General features: G+C 38.2%; 1 protein-coding gene across 3 annotated transcripts in view; it reads right to left on the bottom strand.

Moving 5' to 3' along the window:
- Window positions 1-2,088: 2,088 nt before the first annotated feature.
- Window positions 2,089-13,785, bottom strand: part of ERG (v-ets avian erythroblastosis virus E26 oncogene homolog) — a 63,370-nt gene continuing 51,673 nt past the window's right edge. For 2 of the 3 annotated variants that reach the window (XM_009872412.1, XM_009872413.1), the window contains 5 exons: window positions 13,095-13,166; window positions 7,667-7,735; window positions 7,246-7,302; window positions 5,843-5,890; window positions 2,089-3,058 (listed from right to left, as the gene is read on the bottom strand). In XM_009872412.1, coding sequence (XP_009870714.1) covers window positions 2,538-3,058; window positions 5,843-5,890; window positions 7,246-7,302; window positions 7,667-7,735; window positions 13,095-13,166 — 767 coding nt within the window. In that variant the 3' untranslated portion in view covers window positions 2,089-2,537. The remainder of the gene's footprint in view (window positions 3,059-5,842; window positions 5,891-7,245; window positions 7,303-7,666; window positions 7,736-13,094; window positions 13,167-13,785) is intronic. The other variant, XM_009872414.1, reaches the window with a different exon arrangement.

The following is a 13,785-nucleotide window of genomic DNA, read 5'->3' as shown; positions in this document are numbered from 1 at the left end:
TTCAGTTTTTCTAACCTTTCCATGAGTTTTTATTTTTCAAGAGATGTAGACTTACAGTGCTTATTTCCCAAACGATCACAAGGCTTATGATGCCACTGCTCAGGTCTCAAACATAAGTAATACAATCTCGTAAACTGCTGCCAAGACACCCATAACATGGGAGTCTGGGAAGGAGGCTCCCATTGCACAGAACTGATTAACGCTCCACAAAACAGATATGCAGAACATTTGCTGTAAAACCTGAAACCCCACCCATTTTGTGTGAAAGAGACAAAAGGACAGCAAAATAAAAGACACACAGTTGGAGGACTGAGCTGTCTGGGGTCTCTGCAGTAAACACTGCCTGCTGTGGAAAGTCAATCATAAATGTCAGTGCCGGTTTTCCAGACCAGTTTTTCAGCTGGTGTGGCAAAAAATGGAGTCATGCCATTAGGCACCAGATGTAGTTTTGAGGCCCAGGGTACAGTGTGGGAAGCCTCTAAACCTAGAAGAGAAAGAAAACACACTGCCCTTTGTAAACAGCCAGGATGGACTGCAATGACAAAGCATCAAGCTACCATACACTCCATTCTAAACTGAGGAATAATGGAAGTTAATCATTATTCACTTTATTTACTAATAATGATACAGTATGCATTAATAGCAAAGGGGGAATGGTAATTCAACATATGATTGAGTATAAAAATACATCTTGGGCTGAGATTACCCTGCATAATCTGATGGCATCAAAAGATAATTTCTGGGTTTCGGTATTCTTCCCCTAGAGGCCTCCTTTAGACTTCATTTTTAATTTTGGCTATGAAGTTGTCAAAGAATTGAGCATGGCTGCAATGTCTGGGCAAAAGAAGCTCAGGACAGGAATGACAAGGCACTGTTAAAGAAGGGCTGCAAGTATTTTAGCAGAACTGCCTGGAAAAGAAGATGCACAGCACCTGTCCACTTTGAATTTAGGCTAAGAATTGTTATTTGGTTCTATATTTTCAAGATTGCCAGATTTGACAAAAAAAATTAAAACAAAATGCCTAGCATATTTTAACATGGTGAGAAGAAGATCTGATAGGCATGTCAGGCACTTAAAATGCAAATGCAAATGCAAACTACAGTGTCAATCTGTATTGCCATGCTAGGCCAAGCTTATTTTATTACATACATTCTGCATTCTAAGTACTAATATGTTCATAATGTAAACATTAAGCATACAGAGTTAAAATTCAAGGCCACAATATTTTTGATTGTCCCTTTTTTGTGTCTTTGGTTGGCCGAGATCAACTCGTAGTGTATAAATGCATAAGTTATATAATAATTATATAAAAAGGAAAAAATAACATTGACTTGTATACTTCATTCTGACAAACGCACAGCGTTCGCGACTCGATAAAGAAAAACTGGCGCCCACCTAACAAAAATACTTAGATGATTTCTGATTTTGGCAGTCAGGGGTTGTCCCTTGCTTTAACCAATAGAAAACAAACTGCCTTAATAATGATGAGGTTCTAACTGGTAACTTTTAAATATCAAAACAATTCCAGTTTTACTCTTTTTTTTTAAGAGATGCATATTTTGATTTTTGAATTCTGGTTTTCCCTTTTTCCTTTTTTTTTTTTAATTACTATAAAACCAAGTCTATTCCTCCTGTAATACTGGGAATGGTACGATACTGAGCAACAAGTTTCACAAGTCCAAACAAGTGTTTCTTCATAGTCCCAACGCTACTGACTTTTCAGTCTTTTCAGTCTCTACTGGTAAAGAAGCTTCTTTTCTCCCATTCTCACCACCTTCATCCTCTGCTTTCTCCTTTCTGTTTCCTCTGTCAGGTGCAGGCCTTTGATCTACAATCATACACTTGCCCTTCAGCACATTCTCATTTCCAATGTTTGGCTCAGGGTTCCTGTAATACTGTCAAGGAATCTTAAAGTTTGGGTTGTCTTCACAGTTTGAGTAGCTGATAACACTCTGATGAATGGAACGCATTTGATTTTAACTAAAACAATGCTGTTATATTTCAAATCAGCTTCCACACTAAACCAGTCTCTTTTGCTGATATGTTTCTATTTTTTAAATACAGGTAGGTTTCTTTCCCTTTTTTCCCTTTTCCCCCATCTTTTGTAATGATTCGTATATTGTATGTTAGGTCACTATAGACTTATCCTTATATTGCTGTAGTATAGTCCCAGTTTTGCACTAGCAAGATATCAAACTTTACACATAAAGCTTATCAACTTTTTAAGACCACTAGCTTTCGTAGGTTTTCTTTATCATTCCATGCTTTTACCTACAATAGTCTATTGTTGTTTGGTCCACAGAGTCGATGCCCATATACATTACATTTTAGTATCTTAATACTTGAATACCTCCTTTAAATCCCTACTACAAAGAGTCTTCTTGACATCTATTTTTTTAATGTGTTTTTTCCCAGCCAAACTTTCACCTGTCTCTTTAGGCACTTTTAATTTGTGTACTCCAATAGAGTTCATTGTAATTCATCAGAGAATGAAGCGTCTTTGTTTGCTTTTTCTGGTGTTTGTTTTTTTCTCCACTTAGTAGTAGGTGCCAAGATGAGAAGGCATATGAGCAGCTGGCAGCCTGGTATTAGGGTAGATACCTCCAGTTGGTGAATTCCAGTATGGATTAGGGGCAGCAAAAAAGCTGGACGATGTTACGGGCAAAGCAGGGGGGTGGGGGGCTACAAAGTTCATCTTCTGTGGGTGCGCATGGTAGGAGCTCATGTAGGGGAGGTCTGATGGGTATTTGTACATGGATGACTCTGGGGGGTGAGGCTGGAGAGCCTGAGCGATTCCGTGGAAATCGAATTTGTAGGCGTAGCGCTTACCATGAACCTTAGTCATAATATTTTTATCATAGTAGTAGCGAAGCGCACGGCTGAGTTTGTCATAGTTCATGTTGGGCTTGCTTTTCCGCTCCCCCCAGCGCCGAGCCACTTCATCAGGGTCAGTCATCTTGAACTCCCCGTTGGTGCCCTCCCAGGTGATGCAGTTGGAGTTGGAGCTGTCTGAGAGGAGCTCCAGCAGGAACTGCCATAGCTGTATCTGCCCACTCCCTGCGGAGAAAGTCAAATAGAAACGTCAGGACTAGTCACTAATAATGTTAAGACATCAGTTCTTCCAGGCTCTTAAACACGACCCTATTAGGAAATGTTGCGATGTCGGGTCCTACTTCCCACTCTTAACTAGTCCCCTTTCTCCCAGCCCTGTCTCGAGAAATCCTAAAGAGCAGAGATAATGGTAATGTGTCATGTTTTCCCTCATCTGAGTGGCAGAAGGCCAATACATGAAGATTTAATAGTTACCTAATGTCATTCAGCATAGACAATTGATGGGGAAATGATCCAGTGCTCATTTAGGAAACTAATCTCTAAAGTTCAGGACAAACAGCTTTCACTTGCGCAACATTTTTACTTGTTCTCACAGCATTATGTTGCAACTAAATGTTCTCTGCTATGGAATAAGCCTACACAAAATGGAGAAGTTCAGAGAAAGCTGGGCTCATGCCAAACCATATCATCCATTTGCAGCATTTGGGGAAATGCAGAACGGAAACTTATTAGCTTGCTGTTGCACTCCATACAACCATAGGGCAAAACATTTGCAAGAACAGTGAAAAGGTCCATAAAATACATTCTTGTCATCATTTCATTCTGTGTCAGACAAGTTTAAATGATTACTGAAGTTAAGGCTTAAAATGTTGTTGTTTTTTTTCTCACTTCTCTGCCAATTTCATCTTAAAAAGAAAATAATTAGTCTGTTGTCAACTTTGCAGAAGTGTGTTGCCCGGAACAGTAAGAACAAAATTTGACTGTTTCAGGCAATTGAAAGTAGATATCAAAGGGCCTTGCCACCGGTATTCATGTTAAAAGCTTAGCATTTCTTAATAAAGCAGCACTGAAATGATGCAAAATACAGCTGAAGCAGCTTGGAAGGCAATCTGTTTCACAAGCACAACGTCAGCAGAATTTGCCAACCAGCTTGTATGTGCTAACTTCTAAGTACGTCTCTGACCAGGATCGGTTAGGTTTTGTTTTTTTTTCTTTTTCTCCAAAGTAGATACATGGGTATAATAAACAAGCTTTTCTTTAGAAAGCTTATAGTAGCGGATTACAATATCAAGCTAGAGCAGCATCTGAAATCCATTAGCAGTTTATACTTCAGTGCAACTGAAACCCATATTCATTTAAATTATATTTATCCAAGCTGTCCTTAATGAATTTCTTCTGTTCCATTAACATGCATTAAGTAAACAAACAAACAAAAGAATCCATGGTATGAGCAAGGCATGCAAGTTTTAATACACAAAACATAACAAGAGGATTAGCCTTTGACAATCAATAAACAGTTCAGCACTGGACAAAACACAAATTTTTAAAAAAAGCAATCCAACATATGTTCTAACATAAACACTTGCCTTCCAAATGTAATATATAGTCCTATGAAAATAAATGGGTGCTGTCAATTTCCTTTTAATGAGAGAGTAACTCCTCCAATTTATAAACATACAAAACATGTTAAAGCACAGGAATGATGGTGTGTAGGAATTCCATATCCAAATGTTAAAAAAGTATCCCCATTGCAATCATATGTTTTCCACAGTAATGAAGTCTAACAAACAGATGCTTGAAAGAATTTTAAAAATTAAGGTTCACAAACAAATTAAAGGGAGGGAGACCACCACTTCCAGTTAAGATCAGTGACACCTGGATACCCACCACCTTAGGCCATTTGGAAAATCGTATTCTTAACATTTACTTAATTGCTTTCCTATGCCATGGAAAATTTTTAGAAAGTAAACTAATCTAGAACAGTGCTTGATGTCACTCAGGATAAAGTGAAAGGAAATGGATTTGTGTTTTAGCAATTTCATGCCTTGAAAAGCCATACACTCTTAAAAAAACTCAAAGAAGCAATGTTACTGAGGGTGTGGGAAATTTCCAAGGGGGAACAAGGAACACTGCACTGTGGCTGTTAAAACAAGGGCAATAGGAAGTGGCATGTACAGTGTCAATACATTGTGGCAGATTATGATGTCGATTATGGTGATGTACAGCCACAGTGTGTCCTGTGGACTCAAATCATCAACAGTGGAATCTGCACAGTTCACAATTAGTGCTATTTGCTTACCAACAAGGCTCCTTGCCTATACTCAAAATATGCTACAAGCTCCTGTCCACAATACACCCCATTGCCTTCCTCTTGAAGTGGGAGAACATTTTTTAAGTGTTTAGCCCAATTATTCTTTGCAAATAGATCATGCTTTCCTATTTTTTCCCTATATATTTTTGCTGGTTTGGGCTATTCATCACAAAATTTTGTATTTGCCAAAGTCAGTATAGCATTTCATTGTGGATTAACAGAATCAGGGGAACATACGATCCAGATCAGTTAGGGACCCCTGGCTTTCTGGAAGGGTACCTGGAGGACAGCCGGGATATCTTACAGCACTTAACAAAATCCCGATGTTTAAGCAACTGAACTCGTTTTGAAATGAGGAGTTCAAATGCCTCTAATGAGGTATTTATCTGACCACCTACTCTAGGATGATCTGAATGGATTGTTATGAAGAGTCACTAACTCCAAAGAATATCACAGTTAACAAAATACCTAGCTCATATCTAGACACCTACATTAAGATATGTGAGTTTATGTGTCTTAATCTGTGATTTCAGTCCCATTCTGTAATCCCACAAACACATTGGATATCCTCAAGTCACACTGAGTCATACTTAAAAGTTGCAAAATCAGTCACATCACCCCAGGTCTGACCTTAAAGCTGAAGAGGGGACACTAGCAGTGAAGAGAAATTGTCCTAGATCAGCAAAATCCCTTCTCACCTGGATTTGCAAGTCGGCTGCTGGTTGGTCCAAGAATCTGATATGGATCTACAAAATTGTGAAAGAAAGATTTAAAATCATGTAAAAATGATGTCAAATACTTTAGGTGTTATTTTTTAATGTCATAAGGGGCAATGTACACTGCCTGACGGGACAGCAGGTCCAACACTGGGGAAAGTAGTTCCACTGTCTTCATTGCAATATTTGTACACATACATGCAGGGCACCCTTTGGTACTATGGACCCTTGCGGCATGCCAGAGCCTACAGGCACAGACAGGCAATGCGACGAGTGCCCTCCGTAAAGGACAGTGGCCTCTCTTCTTGTGAGGCCAGATTTTTTTTTCCCTGCACCACTGTGCCAAAGGTGCCTGCGGAAGAAGGCTGAGAGTGCATGGCAATGAAGCTGGGTCGATTCTTTGTCACTGCACTCTCTGGACAGCCAGTTTTACGGCCAAGAAGATAATCAGGTTATATTCCTTGTACATTTACATAATCTCTACAGTTCTCACACAGCCATTAAATGGTCCTAAGGACTCACATAAACCTATCAGTCTATTTCTTGAAAGATTCACATGGTTGGAAGGCAAGATTAGATAAAACACTATCTGGGCAAAAAGCAGCGTAAAATTTTCCAGGCAGCATGCGTATGAGTTAATGAGGTGTAGTCATGCAAACAGTCTTATTTAGCTGTAACAAAAAACAGAATAATGATTTGAAATCCATGTGATAAAAACAGGCTCAGTGTATTCTGAGCTGAGAATATCCTCCAAATCCCCTTATTTTCTACTTCTACCTTTTTGTTGCCATCACTGACACTGAATCTCTGTAGTGCTTTCTATATATCCGTGCAAAACACAGCCAAATTCACAATAGCAGGTTAGATTTGAAAACACAAAATACACCCATTTAGCAAAACCACTAGTCTACAAACTCATAAGCTTCTACTTTCTCTTCAGTTTCCCAATAGGTTGAGAAATCTTCTAATTTTCCTGTTTTATTTCAGGAGCCTAATTCAAATATGTATCTGTATGCTGTAATCCATTTTCATTTCTTTGCGCATGCACATTTTCCAGCTGCTAGCATTTCAACTACTGGGGAGTACATGGTCTAAATTGTACATAGGCACTTTGCCTAACAGCTTTCTCACTCTGCAAGGTCATCACTGCCACTAAACATTACTAAAAGGAATGCTCAATGACCATAGGAGTCTTCCTCTCAGATCCAGCTGTAGAACCAATTCATACACTTCTGGGGATTTAGTGATCACAGGCAGGCGATCTCATTAGTGGTCTGAAGCAGATACTGCAATTTATTTCTGGCTGCTAGCTGAGAGCTGTCCTTCATATCATGTTCAACAAGCCCTGTCACACCCCGACATAACTGAAACAAAATGACACCCACCTAACTGAGGACGCTGGTCTTCTGTTTTGGGAACTGTTGAGGATGATGGCTGCGTAGCTGAAAATGGAAAAACCCATGCAGTTATTTTTCCAGTTTGGAAGGTGGTCACCAAACCTGTGATAGATCACAGGCCTGGGACTCCTGCTGCTCATCCCTCAATGATGGTCACTATAGGATTTAGCTTTGTAAGACTATATGGTGATGGACTTGATGAAGCCTGAGCTCAAGGAAGCATGTGGCTGCCCCAGTGACTCCCTCTAGTGTTGCCTATACAGAGCTAACAGGCTTTCCAGCCAAGGCACGGGTGAAAATCCTCCAGTGCTGAATGCTGGGTAACTCCTACCAGTTCACTTCAGAGTCTATCCACGTTGCACCATATGTACACCAGGCCCGCAGGCTAGACATATGCAGATGCTTTTACCTTTTGATTGAGGACTGGCATGGGTGTGATTCGTCCATGCTGATCTCCTGGCTTGCTCATAAGGCAAATCTGTGAAGGAAAAATACAATGATTCATGCAGATATGTTTATGTCCATAAGGGGCACATTTCTAGGTGACTCACTGGACTTGAAAAATTACTGAAATAGAAAGGATGCTCCTTGTTGAAAACTTCCATTGTCTCTAAAAATAATGATACCACATTGTTCTCTGCATTTCTCCTTAGAGGTTCCTATTCATGTTAGATGTCTGAAGTAAATACTCTACAAAGAGTCCATCGTTTCCAGAGACTCTGAGTATTCCCTTTGGTCCCCTTCCTCAGCCCAGGACACCAAGGAATGACACAGACTGTACATCATGGGTAATTTATGCTAGACTCTTGCAGGAGAAGTCCACCAAGAGGCCAGAGCTTAGATTAAGTATAAACTGTGTACCATTCCTTCCCAAACTTAGCATGTAACAGAATTTTCGTTAAGAAGATAGACTTCAGTTGATTTAATGTGCCATTCTTTAACAGACTGCCATGTGCTAGTTTGTTGCTGTCATCCTTTGAGATTAATCAAATCTTCTAGGTTGAGTTTGAGAGTTCCTTTTCCTGCCACCTGGATATGTAAGACAACAGTCTTAGTTCTATCTGTTGGAGAATCCTCTACATCACTGTGTATTCTTATGCTTGCACTTGTTCTCATTGCCATCATGAACGTTATTATGCTCTTCCTCATGTTTGCAAGTGCTCTCTTGCTCAGATGCAACCTCTGATCTCACTGTCATTCAGAATCCAACCTTTTGGGATAACTGATTGCTGCACTTTGCCAATCTCACTTGTTTCTCTTCCATTAGTCATTTAAAATTAATAATAATTCATTTGCCTTCACTTTCCTTTCCACACCCCAGTATCCTCACAGATCTTTAGAAACATAATATGAAAAGAGTGAACATGCTTAGACGTTAAACATATAAATGTGTATATATATTTCTTCCAAAAAGCAGATAGTTTTTTTCCTGCTTTAGCTATTCAAATATTCTCTTTTGCTTCTTGAGACAAGCTCCTTAACCTTACATGTGTAAATTTTCATTTGTCTTTTCTTTTGTTACTCATTACCTATTTTAATTAAATGCTTTAGGCATGTAAAAATGAAGGAACTAAAACATAAAAGCTTTCTTCATAAAGTACATGTAGTAAATTCAGATGTTTGGTTTACCCTTTGAAATCTCTTTCTGCTGCTTGTGCTTTTCTATGCCTGACTTTAACACATGAGCTAAAATTGCTGCCAAAACCGGAGATTTATGTAGCCTGCTCACAATCTCCGGAAGGTAGTAGTACCTACCTGGCTCAACTAAGTTGGTGACAATTATTTGATTCTTAACAGTGCTTGTGCTTTATTTTAGAAATTATGTTTGGAAATGAAACCAATTAGGAAGTAAAGAAACAGTCAAAACTGGCTCTATGCAAAGTACATGTATCACTGTCCATTTCTAAGCACTATGAGCAGAAGTACCAAATGAAAATAAAGTGTAATGTGAAATTCACAACCAAATCACCTCTGATCTCAATACCAGTGTGCAGGTAAATCATTGTAACATGCAGGCCTGAAGACTTTATCATCTGGCAAAAAATTCAGGATTCTGGTCATGTTTCCAGAGGGTTCTGAATTCTGTCTGTATAAAAGTGGCCAGGGCTCAGCTGTGGGCTGCTTGCATGTGTCTTGTTCAGTCCTGCCTTGCCTGGCCAGTTCTCTACCTCCATGGCAGCCCTGCCAGGGAGGTTCTGTTGATGCAAGGACTCTATTCCTTCCACCATCAAGTCTGTCCATTCCCTGCCCAAAAAGACTACTCACAAACAGAAGAGAAAGATCACATAGAAGGTACATGCTTGTCATCAGGCTGTGCAACTCCTTGCACAATCTCTCTCCTCTCCTCTCCTCTCCTCTCCTCTCCTCTCCTCTCCTCTCCTCTTTGCAGGTCTCCAAATTATTAGGAGCTTATACAATGAGCAGGCTGTGTGATGTTCTGTGCTTGTACTTGGTGGCATTTGCAGCCTTGAAATACATTTAGCACAAATTTAGTACTGTGAGAAAACTGTTTTGCCTTTTAACTCAACACATCCTAAGATAGTTTTCTGACTACGCCCTCTCCTTTAAAAGAAAAATCCAGTTATCAGGCTTTCTTGAAATAGCGCAAAATTCCAACTTCATTCTTAGTTCAGTATTGTGCTTTGATAAACATGTTGCTCTCCTAGATAAGCAGATCTGTTCATGAGATATTAGTACAGCATGTCCTTATCTTGGACAGATCTTTGACGGGAATGCACCTGTTTGATGAGACATGTAGACAAACCCATATTAGGTCTTCCTGAGGTCCTGATAGCTTCATTGTATTACTTTTAGTTTGCTGAAACCTCATGTTCTATTGTAAAGGTGACTGAAGAAATACGCCTTTGTCATTGCAGTTCATTACCAGCCCTGCTCATTTCCTATTTTCTATTGTAGTGCTTTAACAATGGTAATGCTTAATTACTTTCTTCAGAATTGCACCCTAGGATTTAGCTAATTCCCATTTAACATTATTTATCCCCCCTCATTTTTGACCTTTTTTCATGTAACCAAGTAATTGTCCTGAGGTTCTGCTATTGCTTTCACATAAAGGATGCTTTATTATGGAAAAGCTTCTTTGCAATCTAGCTGAAATGTGACATTTAACTAAAAGGAAAGCCATGGAATAAGCCAATAAAATGTTTCTTGAGACAAAATTGAATTTCTGCAAAAAACCCACACTATTTTCTTCTGAATGAAAATTGTGACTTTAAAGATGTTTGACAATGTTCAGTTGTAAAAGATCAAACAAAATAATACTTTCAAAATCACAATATTGTAGGAAACATTTACACTGAAGAAAGAGACAACCTATATCCAAACTACAACTCCCACAAGTAACTGTGAAAACACAGGAAGATATTGCCACAAATCATTTTTTTTGGTAAGTGTCATTGTAAACGTGATTTAGATAAAAATGCTGAAACGAAGGAGATCACCAGGTATATGTATTTTTAGAACCTTTTACTTCAGAGAAAACTAGTATTTTATTTTTCCATCACAAGTCATGATGAAATAAGTATTGAAATTACAGAATTTCCCATGGGATAAAAAAATACAGCTTTTTGTTGAAGTCCAGCAGAAATGTACCCATAAAACAGCATTCTGTCACAGCAGACTCATTCTAACCTTTGCCTGAAATCCTCTCTCGCATGGTTATTTCCTGCAGGACACCCAGGTGCCTCTAGTCTCATGTTACAAGTTCATTTATGTTGGAAGCTACTGAAGAGTTTTGGGCATCCAGTTTTACATTGCAAAGTTGGCAATTATTTCTATAGCTATGTTTTGTCTTCTCATCCACATTCACGTCCACATTCCTCTGTGTCATTCAAAGCTCCTGGGTGCTACTATAAACTGTGACTACTAGGGCCACAGTCTGCTTTAATGTTTCACCAAAATGTTTAACTTTTTCTGAATATCCTTTCTTCTAATACTGAGACTAAGCAGGTACTCTGTGTCACTCTTTATTTTGATAATTATATCATGTTTCCACATCCCCAGACCCTGAGTTGAACAATTTCAAACTTCTGTATCTTTCGACATGCTTGAAAGATTTTCCATATTCCCATGGCTTGCTCTAAGCGCCTTCTAATTCTGCAAATAGCCTTTTTGATAAGGGATGATTCACAGAACTTTCTGTACAAGCCTGCCACGCCACTAATTTATTTAATAGCACAGTCAGATTTCCCATATGATACTCTGCTGTGTTTCTTCATTTGTTCAGGTTTTTTTTCCACTTTGGCCAACAACTAGAGCAGTGGCTTTCATTGTGCCATAAATAGTGATGTCTATATTAAGTTACTCTTTAATGAATTAAGAGGGTTAATCAGTAAGATATGCAAATAACTTGTGTCTTATATTGCATATATCAACTCGTACTTTCAGCTGTTAACATATTGCCACTTCTTTTCTCTATTTATTATATTGGCTTCCAGGCACCTATATGGGAATTCTTTAGAGAAATCTCAGCTTTTAAGTAATAACAAAATCATAAATAATCTCTAAGTTTTATACCAAATTTTATCATGTCCTCTTCCCAACATTTAATTATAGATCATGGCAGAGAATGCTAAAGTACTCAGGACCTAAGATGTCCATTATTTAATCTTGGTAACTGGTTAATTAGTTAATTAACCAGTTCTTGATCTGTTTCTTATGAAATTATGATTTAACTTTTATTATTAATAGTTGTGGGGCACTTTGGTAAATGCCTTATGAAAGCCAAATGCCAAATGTCTGCATTGGATCAGTGATTTCCATTTAATTCACTATTATAGACAAATAAATCTAGCAGAAGAGATTATTTTCCTAGAAACTGAGCAGAATGGATTTGAACATGTAATGGCATGGTAGCTGTTCCCCTAGCCATCTTTTTAAATTATCTATTAATACATCTACAAACATGCAGATATACAACAGTATATAAAACAGTTACTTGTATGTATTGTCCTGGATTATACCCTAAAGCACTTATAAAATACGGATAAAATATTTGCTATTCAAAGCCCCCTCTCTTTTTAATTAGAGAATATATCTTTTCATGAAAGCTCAGTCAATTCCAGTGTTATGTCCCTTCGGAACACTTGGATGTATGCCTCCGGCTCAGTAATGGATTTCCTTTAAATTTACTATTTTGTTGCAGCTCCTCTGGATGACTCACAGTACTTCGCACTTATTACTGGAAAAGCAAATGTCCAGATTAGACATTTTTCCAGCATCTTTAGTGGTGAAGAGTGATACACAGAAAATTTTTAGCTTCATAGCAGTGTCCTCAGCTTCTTTAATTACTCCCTTTAGCCTTTCAAAAACAAGCACATCCATGATACTTCTATAGTCTCCAAGCTTTTGAGCAACAAGAACTTTCCTATGTTTTGATTTTACTTATTTAGTCTCTTAAACTCACAATCAGACGTCGTGAGATTTGTAGATAGCAGAAGAAATATGTATCCTCTATTTTTAGAGTACTTTTTTCCAATATACTTCAAACAGCATTATAAAGGAGGGTATTCTTGCCACATTTTACAAAGAGCTGAAGCACACTGAAAGGTGACTGTGCTGGAACAATGTAACAGAACAAATGAATAGAGCTCAGATCTGATTCTCTGGTGCTTTAAACAACAGATAGCATTGCTTCAAAGACAGGCTTATTAAACTGCTATATTTCATCATCTCACTCTACACGATATATATACGCATCTATATATGTGTGTTTACTCAAAATGTAGCCTAGTGTTTATGAAAAGATAGTTAAAGGAGAAAAACAACAAAATACTTAATGAGTAAGACCACAGCATACGAAAGGTGGTTGTTGTTCATACCTGGTCTGGTTGTAATTCTTTGTGTTGCTTCTGGATAAACTGATGTATTTGGAAAAATAAAAGTGGCACCTCCTAAAGAGAAAGAAGAAGACATAACACCTAAAGATTCATTTTCACAGTCCCTAAGTCCACTGGTATTTTCCCTCTTGCAGTGTGTCTGAATGAAGGCTATGAATAACTAATTTCTATCTTAGCACTGTTTTATATAAAAGTTAATCCTGACAGACTTTGCACCTATGCAAATCTATTCAAATTACTGGATAAAAGTTTGTGTAAAATCCATGTTAAGGGAAGAGATGGTCAAGTTCAGGAAATCCCTTCAACCTTCACCACAATCAACTCCACCTGGGCAGGTGGTTTCCTGTCTTTTGAAATAAAACTTCTTTGTCTCCTCTTCAGTGGTGCATGCACTTCCCAAATAGGCTCATATTTTCAACAGAGACTGCAGGCCTGAGCCAAAGCCTCTTTGTGTCTGTGGAAATCTTCTCACTTACTTTGATTGGCTTTGTGTCAGACCCTTAGAAATCTTACTCTCTTCGCAGAGTGAAAAAATTAAAAATGTTATGCTTGATATAGAAAATGGTATCTCGCTTATCTCATGCATTGAAATTTCTCTAACTACATCAACAGACTTTTAATGATCATCTCCAGCAACATGAAAATAAGGATTTGTGCAATTATTGCTGATTTC

This window comes from Apaloderma vittatum, unplaced genomic scaffold, assembly GCF_000703405.1.
Source record: "Apaloderma vittatum isolate BGI_N311 unplaced genomic scaffold, ASM70340v1 scaffold37, whole genome shotgun sequence".
Taxonomy (NCBI): Eukaryota; Metazoa; Chordata; class Aves; order Trogoniformes; family Trogonidae; genus Apaloderma; species Apaloderma vittatum.
The sequence above is the reverse complement of the archived record's forward strand: the minus strand, read 5'-3'. Positions and strand labels throughout refer to the sequence as shown.